The 18,206-nt window shown below is 42.1% G+C and overlaps 1 protein-coding gene across 9 annotated transcripts in view; it reads left to right on the plus strand.

Annotated features, from left to right (window-relative positions):
- Positions 1 to 18,206, plus strand: part of LOC138969376 (CD109 antigen-like) — a 92,524-nt gene that overhangs the window by 18,371 nt on the left and 55,947 nt on the right. For all 9 annotated transcript variants that reach the window (XM_070342151.1, XM_070342215.1, XM_070342195.1 and 6 more), the window contains exons 6-15: positions 1,347 to 1,395; positions 1,930 to 1,994; positions 3,349 to 3,385; positions 8,126 to 8,219; positions 9,098 to 9,185; positions 9,783 to 10,016; positions 12,112 to 12,303; positions 13,229 to 13,339; positions 13,893 to 13,973; positions 16,896 to 17,096. In XM_070342151.1, coding sequence (XP_070198252.1) covers positions 1,347 to 1,395; positions 1,930 to 1,994; positions 3,349 to 3,385; positions 8,126 to 8,219; positions 9,098 to 9,185; positions 9,783 to 10,016; positions 12,112 to 12,303; positions 13,229 to 13,339; positions 13,893 to 13,973; positions 16,896 to 17,096 — 1,152 coding nt within the window. The remainder of the gene's footprint in view (positions 1 to 1,346; positions 1,396 to 1,929; positions 1,995 to 3,348; positions 3,386 to 8,125; positions 8,220 to 9,097; positions 9,186 to 9,782; positions 10,017 to 12,111; positions 12,304 to 13,228; positions 13,340 to 13,892; positions 13,974 to 16,895; positions 17,097 to 18,206) is intronic.

Below are 18,206 nucleotides of genomic sequence, written 5' to 3' on the forward strand. Positions count from 1 at the left end.
TAAACGGAAAGTTTCCGCAAAAGGAGGGCGTGATCAATAACATCAAATGCCTTTGCAAAGTCCATAAACAGTGCTCCACATAACTTATTAGAGTTGATTTTTGATAACCAAGAGTCCACCAGTTCTGTCAGTGCCGTATGGCACGAGTGTTTAGGTCTAAAACCAGACTGAGTTTCATGAAACAAATTGTTTGATGTAAAGTATATCATAATATGGTCATTGACATGTTTTTCCAGTAGTTTTGACAATACTGGTAAAACGGAAATCGGTCTAAAATTTGAGGGATCTGTTTTATCACCTGCCTTAAAGAGGGGGATCACTTTAGCTTCCTTGAAAGCTTTGGGATAAACACTTTTTTCAATACAGAGATTGTAAATATACGTTAGAGATTCCGCTATATGTGGGGCTGATAATCTAAGAATTTTGCTGTCTATTTCATCAGTTCCCTTTGTGCTACTTTCTTTCAAGTGAGTTAGAGAATTATATACTTTGGAGACTGACAAAAAAGGTATAACTTGTGCCTCGTATTTAATTTTGGTGTCACAGTACTTGCGCAAAATGTGTAAATTGTTTTCATCGGATTTGTCAGTTTTTATTACTTTACTTGCAACTGAACAGAAGTGATTATTAATTTCATCTGGCGAAATATCGTTTTCGTTCCATGATGTGGTCTTTACACAGAGAGAGAGAGAGAGAGAGAGAGAGAGAGAGAGAGAGAGAGAGAGAGAGAGAGAGAGAGAGAGAGAGAGAGAGAGAGAGAGAGAGAGAGAGAGAGAGAGAGAGAGAGAGAGAGAGAGAGAGAGAGAGAGAGAGAGAGAGAGAGAGAGAGAGAGAGAGAGAGAGAGAGAGAGAGAGAGAGAGAGAGAGAGAGAGAGAGAGAGAGAGAGAGAGAGAGAGAGAGAGAGAGAGAGAGAGAGAGAGAGAGAGAGAGAGAGAGAGAGAGAGAGAGAGAGAGAGAGAGAGAGAGAGAGAGAGAGAGAGAGAGAGAGAGAGAGAGAGAGAGAGAGAGAGAGAGAGAGAGAGAGAGAGAGAGAGAGAGAGAGAGAGAGAGAGAGAGAGAGAGAGAGAGAGAGAGAGAGAGAGAGAGAGAGAGAGAGAGAGAGAGAGAGAGAGAGAGAGAGAGAGAGAGAGAGAGATAAAATATGAACAGCATTTTAGAGCTCAGGAAAGTACAAGTATGTATATAGTGAAATCCCCTTTTAAGGCACCCCCTCCCCAAATTATCCTCTGTAAATTTGCCACCATTTTAAGACTACCTCCTTTTTAAGATATAGTTTCATTGTAGTAAATATTTGATGTATTTCAGCCGTAATTGTAATTCTTGATTTCTTTTTCTTCCTTTTCAGAATCCTGCAGGAAGTGTCCTGGCCAAATTTCACGCAAATGGCAGCAAGGGTGTGTTACTTTTTTTGTTGATGCGTGCTATGTATTTTATTATTCATGAATGTGTGTTGCGAAACATTGTGAATTGTATTAGTTTATTTCGATGTGTATAATTATTTGACTGGGAATTATGTGGGTTAAAATTTGTAAAGTGTACAAGTATATTTCAATGTTTATTATTATTCGATTTGGAATTGTGTACAGAATAATTTATTTATGTATGTTTTTGTGAGGCGCTTAGAACTGTTTTAGGATTTGTGCCATATAAATATCCTCATTATTATTATTAAGTCTTAACCTTTTGTTCAAGGTAAATACATATATTGATTTTTGTCACCTGTTTTATGAAAGATTTTACTCTTAACTGAAGGTTGACGATTTTCTTTCATTCCTTGTTTTTCAGCAATGACATAGCACCAAATCTAAATTGATATACTTGAAACTTCATAGAGGTTGATAGGTCTGATCAGTTTCAGAAACGTGGGCTGTGTATGTGGCATTTAATGACTTCAAGATTTGCCTTTGAACATGTTTGGTTTTTTTCAGCTGTGTACGAGAATACTTACCAGTTGACCGAATTCCCCGACCTGGGACAGTGGAAAATCAAAGTGGTAGGTGTATTGTATTGGTTTTTTTCCCCACCTGTGTGATATATTAGTGTTATTATATCTCCCGTTATTAAAACTTAGCTGAATAGCCATCCATTCTACTTTTGATTAGAAAAACTCCTGTCGCAGCAGAATTCATAACGTGTAGATTGTGTCTCGGTTTATACGTATGTTCAACATAGAATGAAGTAATGCTGTATTTTGTTGTTGCTTTTTTGTTTTCATGGAAGTTGGGGGGTGGTGGGGGGGGGTGGTGCAGTTATAACAAGTCGCGTAAGGCGAAAATACAATATTTAGTCAAGTAGCTGTCGAACTCACAGAATGAAACTGAACGCAATGCCATTTTACTCGTAGCATCGTCAGGCCACCGCTCATGGCAAAGGCAGTGAAATTGACAAGAAAAGCGGGGTAGTAGTTGCGCTAAGAAGGATAGCACGCTTTTCTGTACCTCTCTTTGTTTTAACTTTCTGAGCGTGTTTTTAATCCAAATATATCATATCTATATGTTTTTGGAATCAGGAACCGACAAGGAATAAGATGAAAGTGTTTTTAAATTGATTTGGACAATTTAATTTTGATAATAATTTTTATATATTTAATTTTCAGAGCTTGTTTTTAATCCGAATATAACATATTTATATGTTTTTGGAATCAGCAAATGATGGAGAATAAGATAAACGTAAATTTGGATCGTTTTATAAATTTTTATTTTTTTTTTACAATTTTCCGATTTTTAATGACCAAAGTCATTAATTAATTTTTAAGCCACCAAGCTGAAATGCAATACCGAACCCCGGGCTTCGTCGAAGATTACTTGACCAAAATTTGAACCAATTTGGTTGAAAAATGAGGGCGTGACAGTGCCGCCTCAACTTTCACGAAAAGCCGGATATGACGTCATCAAAGACATTTATCAAAAAAATGAAAAAAACGTTCGGGGATTTCATACCCAGGAACTCTCATGTCAAATTTCATAAAGATCGGTCCAGTAGTTTAGTCTGAATCGCTCTACACACACACACACACACACACACACACGCACGCACGCACACACGCACGCACATACACCACGACCCTCGTTTCGATTCCCCCTCGATGTTAAAATATTTAGTCAAAACTTGACTAAATATAAAAAGGTGGATTTTCTGTAGTGTACAATGCAGGGACATGCAGCTAGAATTGCAAAGGTCCAAGGATTTCCTTCATGGAACTTGGTGATTAATGCTCATGTTGGTTAATTGTTGGCGTATAATGCTTGTAACCAAGCTTCAGAAATCCAAGAACTTGTCGATAAAGAAGAAATGTAATAATTCCAAGTATTTGGCTGATCTATAATTTTTGTTTGTTCTATTATCAGGATGACGACCAATTGGAATTTAAGGTTGATGAGTATGGTAAGAGATTGCTTATGATCCTTGTTTATATTTGTGTGTGTGTGTGTGTGTGTGTGTGTGTGTGTGTGTGTGTGTGTGTGTGTGTGTGTGACTGACAACACAGTATGTATGATCTCTGCCAGGGTTTTTCAGGATTTTATGAAATAGCATCATTAATTTTCCTTACATCTTAACCCTTAAACCTCCAACATTGCAATTTAACGACAGCAATATTTCAGCCCTGGCTAGTCAAATGAAAGAATGGACAGTCAAGAGGCGAACTCCGAAAATAACGCCGTTTGGGTTTGTATACATGGGTTGTGGGAGAGTGACCTTTTCTGGCAAAACCTTCGACAAACAAAGGATTGGCCTATCACTAGCGAGAGGAGTGTCAGAAACACGTGCTCTGATCCTTGTTTCCGACAGACCCCTCCCTTTTTTTTAAGTAATTTAATTTAATTATGCTTTATCTTAAAGTATTTAAAGTGATTGGTCTATATTTTGTTTGTTGGAGGTGTGAAGCAGAAGTACAAAAGCTCGCCAGAAATCTAGAGGTAGAACGGATGGAGCTGAAGGGGTTTAAGTGATCGATTGTTATACGTTTTTTTTGAGAAAATGTGTCACTTTAGTGAGATTCCTGTGTGACAGGGTGAGGCATTAGTCTCCCTTTCTTTGCATTGATGGAATTGTCTACCTGCGTTGAGCCTGAGCTATTTATAGTAGCTTTATGTTATTGGTACGTCAGCACACCCATGAGTTGTGGAGAGCAGCGTTTGTGATAGTTTTTTTGTGCTGTTGTCGCTTGGTATGCTGTTGCGAACCTTTGCGTTGACATAGCAGTTTTTATATTATTATTATTATTATTATTATGAACATTTGTGCGCCTAATCTAAATATAGCCCTAGGCGCTTACAAAATATAAAATACATAGTGAACATTATACGAAACACAAATCGACAAGGACTCATACACTCGCAGACAGGCGCACAGCGAGAACGCGACGCACTCACTCATACCAACTACAGGCACATGCATTCTAGACGGAAAAACAGTCGTAAATAAATAAATAAAGTATTGGATACATAAAGTTAGTTGAGAGAATAGAGCTGGAAAGGGAAGAAGAAGAAGAAGGAAAGAGACAGATCAAGGACCAGCAGGAGAGGGTGATGTGTGGTCATTAACGGACTAGTGAGGGAAGAGGTGTGTTTTGAGTGAGGTTTTGAATGATTGCATAGATGTGGAGTGCCTGAGTGAATGCGGGAGTTGGTTCCAGATGGATGGGGCCTGGTAGGAGAAGGTGCGCTGGCCATATGTTTTGGTGCGTGCTGATGGTATCCTAAAAAGGCGGGTGTCTGCGGAGGATCTTAGGGAGCGAGAGGGGGAGTAGACATCAAGAAGGTCAGAAAGATAGCTGGGGGACGATAGATCAAAGTTTCTGAAGCAGAGTGTGGAGATCTTGAACTGAATCCTCTGTTGAACAGGCAGCCAGTGTAGGGTTTGAAGAAGAGGGGTGATGTGGTCATGCTTGGAAGAACGAAAGATGAGGCGGGCGGCATGATTCTGAACACGCTGAAGCTTTTCGATGATGTAGTTGGGAGAGCCAGATAGAATGGAATTGCAATAATCGAGTCGGGATAGGACAAAGGCGCAGAGCAGAGTTTTAGTGGCATCCTCGGTGAGGAGATGACGGATGGAGGAGATGCGGCGGATTTCAAAGAAGCAAGTGCGACAGACATTGGCAACATGCTGATGGAAGGACAGGGACTGGTCAAGAGTGACACCTAGGTTGCGGACAGCAGGAGAAAGAGCAATAGAAGAACCATTGAGATCGACAGACGAGGGAAGAGAAGGATGATTGAGATGTTTTTTAGGAGAGACAAGAATCATTTCGGTTTTCTCCTCATTAAGCTTCAGCTTATTTAGGTCCATCCACGCCTTGAGGTCGGTGATACAAGACTGGGTGGAGGCAATGAGGCGAGGGAGGTCAGAGATAGGTCCAGAGAGATAGAGTTGGTTGTCGTCGGAGAAGCTGTGGTGAGAGAGAAAGTGGTGAGCGGCAATTGAAGGGATGGGTTGGGTGTAAAGGACGAACAAAATAGGCCCCAGGACGGAGCCCTGGGGCACACCGTACTGTAGAGGAGAAGCAGAAGAAGATAGGCCGTTCACAGAGACAGACTGGTAGCGATCGGTGAGATAGGACTGAAACCAAGAAAGGACAGACTGAGAAATGCCAAAAGAGTTTTGAAGGCGGGACAAGAGCACGGCATGATCAATAGTGTCAAATGCCGCGCTCAGGTCCAGCAGAGAGAGAAGGCAGACGTCGTTGTTGTCGAGTGCAGTCAGTATGTCGTTGCTAATTTTCAGTAGAGCGGTTTCCGTCGAGTGTCCAGAGCGATAGGCAGATTGATTGCAGTAGAGAAGGTGGTTGGCTTCAAGATGGTCCAAAAGCTGGGAGAGTACGATTTTTTCTGTTATTTTGGAGAGAAATGAGAGATTAGACACTGGTCTGTAGTTCTTCAGATTTTCAGGATCCAAGGAAGGTTTCTTGAGAAGAGGTCGGAGGATAGCGGATTTGAAAATGGCAGGAAAGGACCCAGATGAGAGAGAGGCGTTGATGACGGAGGTGAAATGCGGGAGGAGAGTATCTAGACAGTGAGTGAGGATAGAGGCGGGAAGGGGGTCAAGTTCGCATGTTTTGATGCCGGCGTGCATGATAGTTTTTCTGACTGTGCTTTCGGTAACAGGCTGAAATGAGGAGAAGGCAGGGCCAGAATAGGAGGGGTCAGGGATGGGGGACTGGGTGGGGGGGAGAGCGTCAAGAGACTGGCGGAGTGTGGAAATCTTGCTGGCAAAGAAGTCGGAGAAAGCCTGAGGAAGACGAGAAGAAGGAATCTCAGAGGGAAGTGGAGACGAGTCAGATTTACCAAGAAGAGTGTTAGTGATGTCGTACAACTGTTTTGAAGAAGAGCATGCGAGTATTTTGACATTGTAAAATGCAGTCTTGGCTGCGTGAACGATGCTAGTGACTGCTTTGTTGGCAACTTGAAAAATCTGCTTATGAACAGTCAGGCCTGATTTCAACCATTGTCTCTCTGCTCTACGTCTCTCACGCTTGGCATCTTGCAACTGAGGCGCAGCGGACGAGTACCAAGGCGACGGAGGACGGTGAGAGACGCGGCGGCTGGAAGCAGGAGCATGCTGATCAAGAAGAGCTAACAACAGTTTATCCAGTTCGTCAGCGGACGAAGGAGGAGACACGGCTAGTCGTGACTTAAGGTCAGACTCAAACACACTCAAGTCTACGGCATTTAAGTTCCTAGCTTGGACGAAGACTTGGCGAGGAGGAGGACGAGTGAGGTGGAGCTGAGCTAAGACACAGTAATGATCGGAAGGAAGAGTTTGATCGATCGTGATAGTGTCTAGCACTTGCTGATCAGCGCGATGGACAAACCAATCGAGCGTGTGTCCACGTGTGTGTGTAGGACCGCGGACAGCCTGGATCAAACCAAAAGTGTCAAGCACATCGACGATCTTGGCAGTAGAAGGATGAGTGGGTTGGTCGTAGTAAAAGTTGTAGTCGCCGGTGATGACGTAGACGCCATTGAGATTGTTACAGTAGGCTGCAAGTTCACCAAATTCGTCGAAGAACATAGAGTCTTTGAGGCGATTCTTAGGGCTGGGAGGTGGGCGGTACAGACACAGGAGGTGGAAGGTGTGATGGGGGAGGGTGAGTGTGAGTTGAGCAAGTTCGAAGGACTGATGCTGAAAGGGGAAGTCAGTCCTGGTGGTGGCAAACTGCATGAGGTGCTCTGACACGATAAAGGCGAGCCCACCCCCACGTGTCGAGCGGGGGAAGGAGAGGGTGCGGTAACCGGGGGGAGCCACGTCCCGGCACTTAGCTTCGTCGCCGACGGGCTGAAACCAGGTCTCACACACGGCAAAGACGTCAACGTGGTGGTCATCGATGAAAAAGTTGATGGCCGAGCGCTTATCACTCCTGGTACCAAGAGCTTGAGCGTTGAAGACAGCGAGCGAGAGGTGGGGGGAGCGAAGATTGTCTCTGTTATGCGTGGTGGTGACGTGGATGAGATTGCCAGTGTTAACGCCGGAGGGTGGTGATGGGGGTGAGATAGCAAAGTCGCAGAAGGGTGGAACAGAGTCGACGGTAGACAATGGCAGTGGACTGGAGGCAATGACCTTGATACGCCTTCTGGCACCACCACGGCACGAGCGGCGACGTGGCAGACTACGACCAATGCTCAGTTGTTTCAAGCGAGAGATCACCGAAAGCTCCAAGTCCGCACGGACCGATGAACCCAGGCGAAGCAACTCAACACGGGTGTAAATGCACCGAGCATTGGCGGGGAGCGCGGCGGCGGCGGCACGTGCGGTGCATGGGCCCGACGAGGCTTGTTGACATGGCGGCTGACCAAAATTGCTGAGCCATTGCAGCCGTGACCAGAAGAAAATGAGAAACAGTACCTTGAGGTGGAAAGTCACTTGGATAGGTAGACTGAACATGTTGACAAACACTTCATACACAACGTGACAGTCAAATAGGGTCACAAACGCCACAAGAAGCAAGAAAACAGACGAAAATATAGCAGAGCTGAGGCGGACCGTGCCTGTCGGCGGCCTAACCTTGACCTTGAAAATATAGGGGTTTTCATTTAGCCAAAAATCACTCCTGTTTGACTGGCTTTTTGAGGTAATTTGAGTTTCTCATGCCCTTGGTTACATCTGTATGTGTGTGAATTTCAGTTCTGCCCAAGTTTGAGGTAACAGCAGATGTGACCCCGGGATATCTCCTCAAGGGAAGCGAGCAGAACAAAATCACTGTGGGAGTAACGGCCAAGTGAGCATCTTTTCATTTTATTGGTCATTGGATGGCGGCTTTGTTAATGTTAGCTGATGGTTTAGAGAATTGTCACATCATAAAGCAGGACCGGATCATTGTTTGCATAAACTGCCGTTTTTGTGTGTGAAAATAGGGAAAACGAAAAAAATGTAAGAGTTTTTCTCACAAATTTTGATTGTATTTGACAGGATTTTGTGTCAAACTCAAGCTACTGTTTTGTTTCTGATTGCCATGTCCAAGTGACTGGTTTTTATTCCATACAGCTCTCCTGCCTTTGAGGGGTTAGTACCGATTTTTTAAACACCAGGGTGACTAAATGTTTTGATATTGAATTTATTTTTGTTTACAGCAATTAGTGGATAATACATTTGTTCTACAAATCCTTCCACACATTGGAAGCAGAAAAGCATTTTCAGATGCCTGCAACTACAGAAGTTACCTGTAATGTAAGGACCCTGTGGGGAGAGGACACCTCCCAATAAAGAACACTTGCTTCCGCTCCTTGGTCCATGGAGGCCATATTGGCACTGAGTAGAGTATACTTGTCTAGAAAGGACACGTACCTGCAATGTAGAGACACCGGACTTTGGCTTGTCCAAAGTGTACTCTCATTACAGGTAGAGTGGAGTCTCACTTTTTAAGACTGATCCATACCCCTCCCCCTCCCTCATCCCTTCCCCAACCTCTAGAAGAATTTTTTCCTCCAGATGTATTATAGTGCCTGTACTCCAATTTAAGACTCCCTCCCTGATATTTTTCAGATTTGGGATGGCCTTAAAAAGTGGGCTCCACTGTACCACTGTATTCCTCTGTCACAGAGACAAAAAAAAGTGTTTTGCCCAATGAAAGTTAAAATGATCTGAATGGATTTTCAGGTACTTGTATGGAAAGGGTGTGAGGGGAGATATCAAACTGACGGTCATGGATGTCAATGGAAAATTAAGCCAGACTATCGATAACATGGTATGCGTTTTGTGTATTCACTTCTTTTGTTTCCCTGTTTTATTTTTGGTTTTATTTGTATAGACTGTATTTTTTAAAATTCAGACAGACAGACAGACAAACCCACAGACACACCCACACATGCACGCTTATATACACACACACATACATACACACACACACACACACCCACACACACCCACATACAGACCCACACACACACACACACACACACACACACACACACACACAGTTGCACACATGCACACGCACACGCACACACACACTCACTCTCACTCACTCTCACTCTCACTCACACTCGCACACAACTGTTGCATACACATTCACGCACAAATGTATGCACACAAGCACGCACACTGAAACGTGTGTGTTCATTTTGTGCATGAAGCCAGTTAGGGGAAGGATAATGTGTGTGAATGAGATTGATAGCGTCACTTTTGTTGCTGCTAGCTTTCCATTGGGAGTAACCGATCTGAAGCAATGGGACAATAATTGTGATATGAGATGAAATGTATATATTATTTTGCACAGGTCCTCATTTTGAGGAAAATCTATTGGATGTAAGCTCAATTAACTGATTACATTTTTCTCTGGCAGATTACAGACCCCTCAGGCATGAAGAATGTGGAGATTGACTTGACCAAGGAACTGACTGCAACTCCTGACTACTATGATTCCAATTTAGAAATCAAGGTCGAGGTCACTGATGAGACCCAGCGCACATATGAAACCACAGTGTCGGTGCGTGTGGTGGAGAAACCAGTGAAGATTGAATTTGACCAAACGCGCACAGAAACTGTCTTCCGTCCTGGAATGCCAATCAAGGCTGTGGTGAGAAATTCAAGTCAAATTGTTACCATCTATCTGAAAACAGAGTATATAGCTGCCTAAATGACAGGGACAATACGGCTATACATGTAAATAAAAAAAGAATATACAAAAAATGTTGCAAACCAGAGCATACATGGGAATTTTGGGGCATATTTTGTATATAGATATAAAAAATGTCCTTGTTTTTTATGACGAGAGTAAAATCTGTGAGTCTTTGAATGCAGAAGAAAAAGAAGTTCCCAGCTACCGTGAAAGACCTTTACTAGTAACCAAGAGAAGAAAAAAAGAAGAAAACGAAACACAGCAAGACGTTGTGATTTGCTATGCTACAACTGACGGCATAGCAATGTTTGTGTCCCATGACATGACCTGATATGTGACTGCCATGCAGGGTTTATCCCTTTTGTTTCCAAATGCTGTCCCATTTCCTTTTCAGCTTTTTCAAAGTGTTACATAAGAGAATTTGAGAAAAAATTGCGCGCTCAATATATACATGTGCAACAAGAGTAAGTCATAATAGTGCAGAACCAATCTTTAGGCACATGAGAGAATAACAAGCATGCATGGTTATAAACTAGTGACTTTCATCTGATAAAAAAACAAGTCGCGTAAGGCGAAAATACAACATTTAGTCAAGCTCAGTCGAACTCACAGAATGAAACTGAACGCAAAGCATTTTTTCCGCAAGACCGTACACTCGTAGCATCGTCTGTCCACCGCTCGTGGCAAAGGCAGTGAAATTAACAATACAGAAAAGCGTGGTAGCGGTTGCGCTGAGGAGGATAGCCCGCTTTTCTATATCTCTATTCTTTTTAACTCTCTGAACGTGTTTTTAATCCAAACATATCATATCTACATGTTTTTGGAATCAGGAACGGACAAGGAATAAGATGAAATTGTTGTTAAATTGATTTCGGAAATTTAATTTTAATCATGATTTTTATATTTTTAATTTTCAGGGCTTGTTTTTTATGCGAATATAACATAATTATATGTTTTTGGAATCAGAAAATGATGAAGAATACAATAAACGTAATTTTGGATCGTTTTATAAAAAAATAATTTTAATTACAATTTTCAGATTTTTAATGACCAAAGTCATGAAATAATTTTTAAGCCTCCAAGCTGAAATGCAATACCAAAGTCCGGCCTTCGTCGAAGATTGCTTGGCCAAAATTTCAATCAATTTGATTACAAAATGAGGGTGTGACAGTGCCGCCTCAACTTTTACAAAAAGCTGGATATGACGTCATCAAAGACATTTATCGAAAAAATGAAAAAAAACCATCTGGGGATATCATACCCAGGAACTCTCATGAAAAATGTCATAAAGATCGGTCCAGTAGTTTACTCTGAATTGCTCTACACACACACACACACACACATACATACACACACACACACACACATACACCACGACCCTCGTCTCGATTCCCCCCTCTATGTTAAAACATTTAGTCAAAACTTGACAAAATGTAAAAAGGATAATTGCCTCAAGCTCATATGTCCCTCATTCTCCAAGGCACTCTAACTAGCACTTGTGTATACTTGTTCATACACATGAACTAGCTTTTATTCCTGATGAACCATATTCTTTTGACAGGCTTGCCTCAATAAACAAGATAACATACAAGACATTCAAGTATGGCACTCAAGGACAGGACGAGTTCCGTTGTCTGGAGTCGGCTCTTTTCTTCCCGGAATGCCCTTCAGAAAATGGGACCTTTAAGAAATCAGAAGTAGCCTCCCTTGTCAAAGTGCAGTGGAACCCAGCTTGTAAGACCTCCAATAAAACTTTTAAAAAATGATTGAGGTTTTGAGGTACATTTACAGATGTTATGAATGGGAAATCTATTAAGGTCTTGAGAGGGTGGAAGCCAAAACAAGGGTTTTACTGTGATACTTAATTGCATTGCTGACGCAACAATGCAGATATTTGTACTTGCTACTTTATAACATGATAAAAATTGAACCCCGGTAAAGGGACTTTGATGTGATATGCCATTTACTTAAAGGGGAATGAGGAATGACGTTTGATTTAAATATTTACTGTCCCTCTTTGAATTTGAATTTCCATGTGCTCACTTCTGTACAGGTCAAGATCACAGATCCAGACAACAAGGCCCTAGGATCGACTTTCCTTGAGAACCCGCTGGTCTTTTCTTTGGTAGAGAATAGAGGCACAGGAAGAACTCCCATGACCCACAACATTCGGTTAACAGCAGCACAGACCGTTGCGGAGTATACCTTTGAGAACATTCCACTATCCGAGTCTTTCACACTACAGGTGAGTCTGGGCCTGGTAGCTCGGACCCGGTAGCTCGGTTGGTAGAGCACGAGTCTTTTGATCCCAGGGTCATGGGTTCGAATTCAGGATAGGACGGACAGGGGTCAGCTTTATGTCCAGATTCAGAGACGATACCCATGCCCCACCCCCGTGTCACCATAGTGGCACATAAAAAACCTGTCATTCTGCCATAAGGACAGGTAGCTGATTAGCACGCATGTACATGGGTAGAGCGATTCTTGTTGCTCTTGTTCCACTGGGAGGAATTAAGCCACCCAAATTTGCCAGCAATGGGATAATAAAGTAAATGAAGCGAAAGAATCTTTGAATATCGTCGTTGTAATTCACAAACCTAGTCTATTCTCAATTTTGGCTGTTTTGAGGAAAACGAAAATAAACTGTTGTGAAAATTCGCCGCATCAAATATAACTTAAATGCAAGGGGTGATAATTTCTTTAGAACAGTGCAATAGCAGTCTAAATGTGTGTTAATGTCACTTGTTATTGATATTAGAAAATCATTTCTAGTCACATTCCCGGCTGTGAAGGTGGATTAGAAGAGTGACTCAAAATGTAGAATTTGTGTTACCATGAAGTATTCCTCAGTATTTGCCATGTTATCAATCTAGAGAGAACTAAAAGTCCAAAAGTTCTAGGTCTGCTTTTGTGTGTGTGTGTGTGTGTATGTGTGTGCGCGTGCGTACAAACGTACATGCTTGTTAGAGAGAGAGAGAGAGAGAGAGATATATGTTTGGTTTTGGTTCCCTTGTTTTGTTTTGGTTCATTCGTTTTGAGTTCTATTCATTTGTATTTATTTGAATCATTGTGTTTGTTTGCGCTGAAGACACTTTCCTGGTATGCTTTGGTAATTTCTTCTTGACAGGCACAGTTTCATGAGGCAAAGCTAATCTTTTCTATTTCTGCAGGCAACCTTGACTGTTAATGGAAAAACGTACAACGCACCAGTACTGAACCTCCAAAAGTACGAGACACTGGGAAACGCTACCCTGGATGCAAGATGGACAGCCGATAATGGAGTAAGAGTTCATGTTGCCGTCTGATCTTTTTATCTTCTGTAATTTTAAAAACTTCTTTGTGCGTCAAGGCTTAACAAGATTTGCATGTGTGTTAATAACCCACGTTATTCGGGTTCTTTATTAACAAAAACCCAAGGGGAAAAAAATGAATGTAGTTCTGTTGTTTTCAATATATGCAATCAAAAGTATTACTGTCAGCAAGAACATTTCAGGAGGTTCAATTTGTTATTTAACGTGTTATAATTACCTGAAGAAATTAGCATGAAACTTAAGATTTTCGGGCCATACCCTAATTTCAATATTTTTGGCATGAAATACCGTGAACTGGTAAGAATGAAAGATCCCACCTTCAAAATGAAAGTCTAGAGATTTGGAAAGGCAAAAATACATGGTGCTCAAACACCTTTAAAAATGTTTCCACTTCCAGTTATGAAAATGAAAACCGAAGAAAAATTAGAAAATGAGTTCTCTCTATTTTATTTATTTGTCATGTATATCTGTTTTGATAATTGTTTTGTTTGAAATTTCTTAATTGTTACGTAAAATGTTGCAGATGCTCACAGTTGGAAACCAAGTGGGATTCCGGGTGGATGTGTCAGACCCAAGCCATTTCCAGGGACCCTTGACCTACATGGTGAGCCAGACAGTTCTGATGCGTACAATAGTTTTCATCAGTTGTATAATGAACCCAGTGGTTTTCACGGTTTTATGCACACAGTGGTTTTCAGAAGTTGTATAATGCACACAGTGGTTTTCACCAGTTGTATAATGCACACAGTGGTTTTCACCAGTTGTCTTATGCACACAGTGGTTTTCACCAGTTGTCTCATGCACACAGTGGTTTTCACCAGTTGTCTTATGCACACAGTGGTTTTCACCAGTTGTCTTATGCACACTGGTTTTCACCAGTTGTCTCATGCACACTGGTTTTCACAAGTTGTCTAATGCACACTGGTTTTCACAAGTTGTCTAATGCACACTGGTTTTTACCAGTTGTCGTATGCACACACTGGTTTTCACCAGTTGTCTTTATATGCACATAGTGGTATTCGCCTGTTGTCTAATGCCCAAAGAGGTTTTCACCAGTTGTCTTATGCACACAGTGGTTTTCAGAAGTTGTCTAATGCACACAGTGGTTTTTGGCTCACGTAAGTGTAGCCTATGCGATCGTAACTTTGTCTGTCTGTGCGTGCGTGCGTATGTGCGTATGTGCGTATGTGCGTGCGTGCGTGCGTGCGTGTGTATGTCTGTGGTAGAAACTCTAACATTTGAAGACGTCACATTACATTGACGTCACATTATGACGTAAGAGGGTTAGACGTCACGCGAAGGAAGTACTGAAAGTCTCGGTCATTATTATTTTGAGCGGGCCGAGACTAGTGTACATGCAGACAGACAGATCTAGATCTAGTGTCTCGCTTTCTTGCACAGTTTCACCTATGCTCTTTCTCTGTGTGTGTGTGTGTGTGTGTGTGTGTGTGTGTGTGTGTGTGTGTGTGTGTGTGTGTGTGTGTGTGTGTGTGTGTGTGTGTGTGTGTGTGTGTGTGTGTGTGTGTGTGTGTGTGTGTGTGTGTGTGTGTGTGTGTGTGTGTGTGTGTGTGTGTGTGTGTGTGTGTGTGTGTGTGTGTGTGTGTGTGTGTGTGTGTGTGTGTGTGTGTGTGTGTGTGTGTGTGTGTGTGTGTGTGTGTGTGTGTGTGTGTGTGTGTGTGTGTGTGTGTGTGTGTGTGTGTGTGTGTGTGTGTGTGTGTGTGTGTGTGTGTGTGTGTGTGTGTGTGTGTGTGTGTGTGTGTGTGTGTGTGTGTGTGTGTGTGTGTGTGTGTGTGTGTGTGTGTGTGTGTGTGTGTGTGTGTGTGTGTGTGTGTGTGTGTGTGTGTGTGTGTGTGTGTGTGTGTGTGTGTGTGTGTGTGTGTGTGTGTGTGTGTGTGTGTGTGTGTGTGTGTGTGTGTGTGTGTGTGTGTGTGTGTGTGTGTGTGTGTGTGGTGTGTGTGTGTGTGTGTGTGTGTGTGAGAGATTGAGTTTGTGTTACTGTTTGTCGATTTCTTACGTGAGCCTTGATGGCTTCGCCTCTTGTTAGAAGTGGTCTTATGCACACAGTGGTTTTCACCAGTTGTCTTATGCACACAGTGGTTTTCACCAGTTGTCTTATGCACACAGTGGTTTTCACCAGTTGTCTTATGCACACAGTGGTTTTCACCAGTTGTCTTATGCACACAGTGGTTTTCACCAGTTTTTTTATGCACACAGTGGTTTTCACCAGTTTTTTTATGCACACAGTGGTTTTCACCAGTTTTTTTATGCACACAGTGGTTTTCACCAGTTGTCTCATGCACACAGTGGTTTTCACCAGTTGTCTAATGCACACACTGGTTTCCACAAGTTGTCTAATGCACACACTGGTTTTCACAAGTTGTCTTATGCACACAGTGGTTTTCACCAGTTGTCTTATGCACACAGTGGTTTTCACCAGTTTTTTTATGCACACACTGGTTTTCATCAGTTGTCTCATGCACACACTGGTTTTCACAAGTTGTCTTATGCACACAGTGGTTTTCACCAGTTGTCTAATGCACACACTGGTTTCCACAAGTTGTTTTATGTATCCAGTGGTTTTCACAAGTTGTCTTATGCACGCAGTGGTTTTCACCAGTTGTCTTATGCACACAGTGGTTTTCACCAGTTGTCTTATGCACACAGTGGTTTTCACCAGTTGTCTCATGCACACACTGGTTGTTTTCACAAGTTGTCTTATGCACGCAGTGGTTTTCATCAGTTTCTTAAAGTTGTAGTGTATTTATGACTACCTGAGGGACAACTGTGTGTTTAAAGAAAAATATGCCAAACTCTGGCATGCACCAAAAGCACTAGAAACAAAAATTACCATGTACCTCTTGACTTTTTCTCCAGGAGATCGGAATACCCCTAATGTTTTTCTTGCTGAAGGGCTCTGTCAATGAGGCAACATTAGTTGCTGTGGAATAGTCAAAACAGCAAATGTCCTCATTAAAACCTTGACACTCTATTAATCAAAACACATTGAAAGGAATAGGCAGCAGTTCCATTTTTACTTTCGACGCCTTTCAATGCACAGTTTTCCAGTCAATCACAGTGCTGTGGTCAACTGTCAGCCAATGCTGTGTGAAGCGATGAAATCGCTGTGTGAATTTGTTGTGGGTAAGGTCACAGGCAACAGAAGATTGTAGATGTAATCTGCTTTTGACAAAGTGGACAACTGGGTAAATTAACACATCTACCCCCATGGCATGAAAAGTAACTCTGTTAAATTCATACTGAAAAAAATGTAGCAAAGTAACCAATGCTAGTTTTCCAAAGTTATAAATGCTCAAACATTGCAGGAAGCCAATAGAAATAGAAAAAAGGTGCGCATCATGAATAACATGAAGTACAATAGGCGTGTCAGTGCTCTGCATATGGGAGCTCGAGCTGGCAGTATTGGGCGCTCTGAGGGGAAAAGGATTAAGAGGTATAATACATGTACCCCTGCTTTATTTGGAGTCGTGAAACACTGACTGAGCTGGAATTTTGTGTTTTCGTGCAGATTGTGAGCCGAGGCAACATCCAGATGTTTGGTTCAGTGATGCCCGATCAAAATAAGAACATCCAGGTCACCACAGACATGTGCCCCCAGGGACGACTTGTGGTCTATGGAATCACATCAGTGGTGACATCAGTCTCGGCGGTTCCGGAGGTCATTGCTGACAGCTTGGAACTGACACTGGAACACTGCCAGGACAAAAAGGTTAGTCATTTTCTTCATTTGAAAGAGGCAAATGTCCTATTTTGGCCAAAAATACAAGTGAAATTCATGTATCAATCTATTTTATTTAGAATTCCTTTTATTTTTTAACAATTGAACGTACACAAACATGCACTCTTTTGTAGTCTCGGCCATGTTTTTTAGTCGGCCTGTGACATCACATGACTCAAAGAAGGAACATCAAATGGTCAATCAGTACATTCCATAATATTTAACAGGAGGAAAAGAAGGTCCAATACAATAACAACAATAGTATGTATAACCATTTGCTGATTTCATTTCCGGTACTGAAAGTAATGTTACTATTAACAACAAAGGTGCCACTTTAACCACTTGACTGCCTTAGGACGGGTATACCCGTCATGCGCTTGTGCAGCTGCAGCGCCTTAGGCTTCTTTGTTCCGGGATTTTCCAGAAATGCTATGTCACTGCTGACACACAAATAGCAGCCAATGGCTTGGTAGGATACCTCATTCTCATGAATAAACATAAATGGTGACGCGGTTTTGCGTCTGAAGGCTATTTTCGGCCTTGGCGACAGGGTAGGGGAGAGAAATCTCGACTCGTCAAAATGGCTAACGGTGACAGTCGGCCGGGCCCTAGTAGGGAAAAACAAAGCCGGACTGACGCTACAGGCGGTGCAAATGATTATGGATACTGACAGGGGAAGGGGGAGATCTTCTTTCGGACGATTCGTTGGAAACAGGTAGATGATAGTGATTATAATCCTTTCTCGGAGCAAGCAAAACAGCCACCTGTGTTTGATCCACAGGCACCGGAAGATGCGCCGGACTGATTTTTCAAAAGTTCATATTTAAACATCATTATAAGCCAAACAAATTATTATTTCCATGATTAGACACTAAAAACAGATTCTTGGTTCAATTTCCCTTAAAAATAACAGAAGTTTTACTTACCTACCTACTGCCAGTTTGGAGCTAGAATTTTTTGTGAATTATTACACCCCGAACTCCAATATTCCCTGGCAGTCAGGAATGCACATACGCAAGTTTTGATTGGCAGCGAAAGGGTTAAAACTAAACATCTGTTTCAAATTCTGTACATCATTGCAATGATAACACTACGATTCAT

Source organism: Littorina saxatilis, linkage group LG1, assembly GCF_037325665.1.
Source record: "Littorina saxatilis isolate snail1 linkage group LG1, US_GU_Lsax_2.0, whole genome shotgun sequence".
NCBI classification, from domain to species: Eukaryota; Metazoa; Mollusca; class Gastropoda; order Littorinimorpha; family Littorinidae; genus Littorina; species Littorina saxatilis.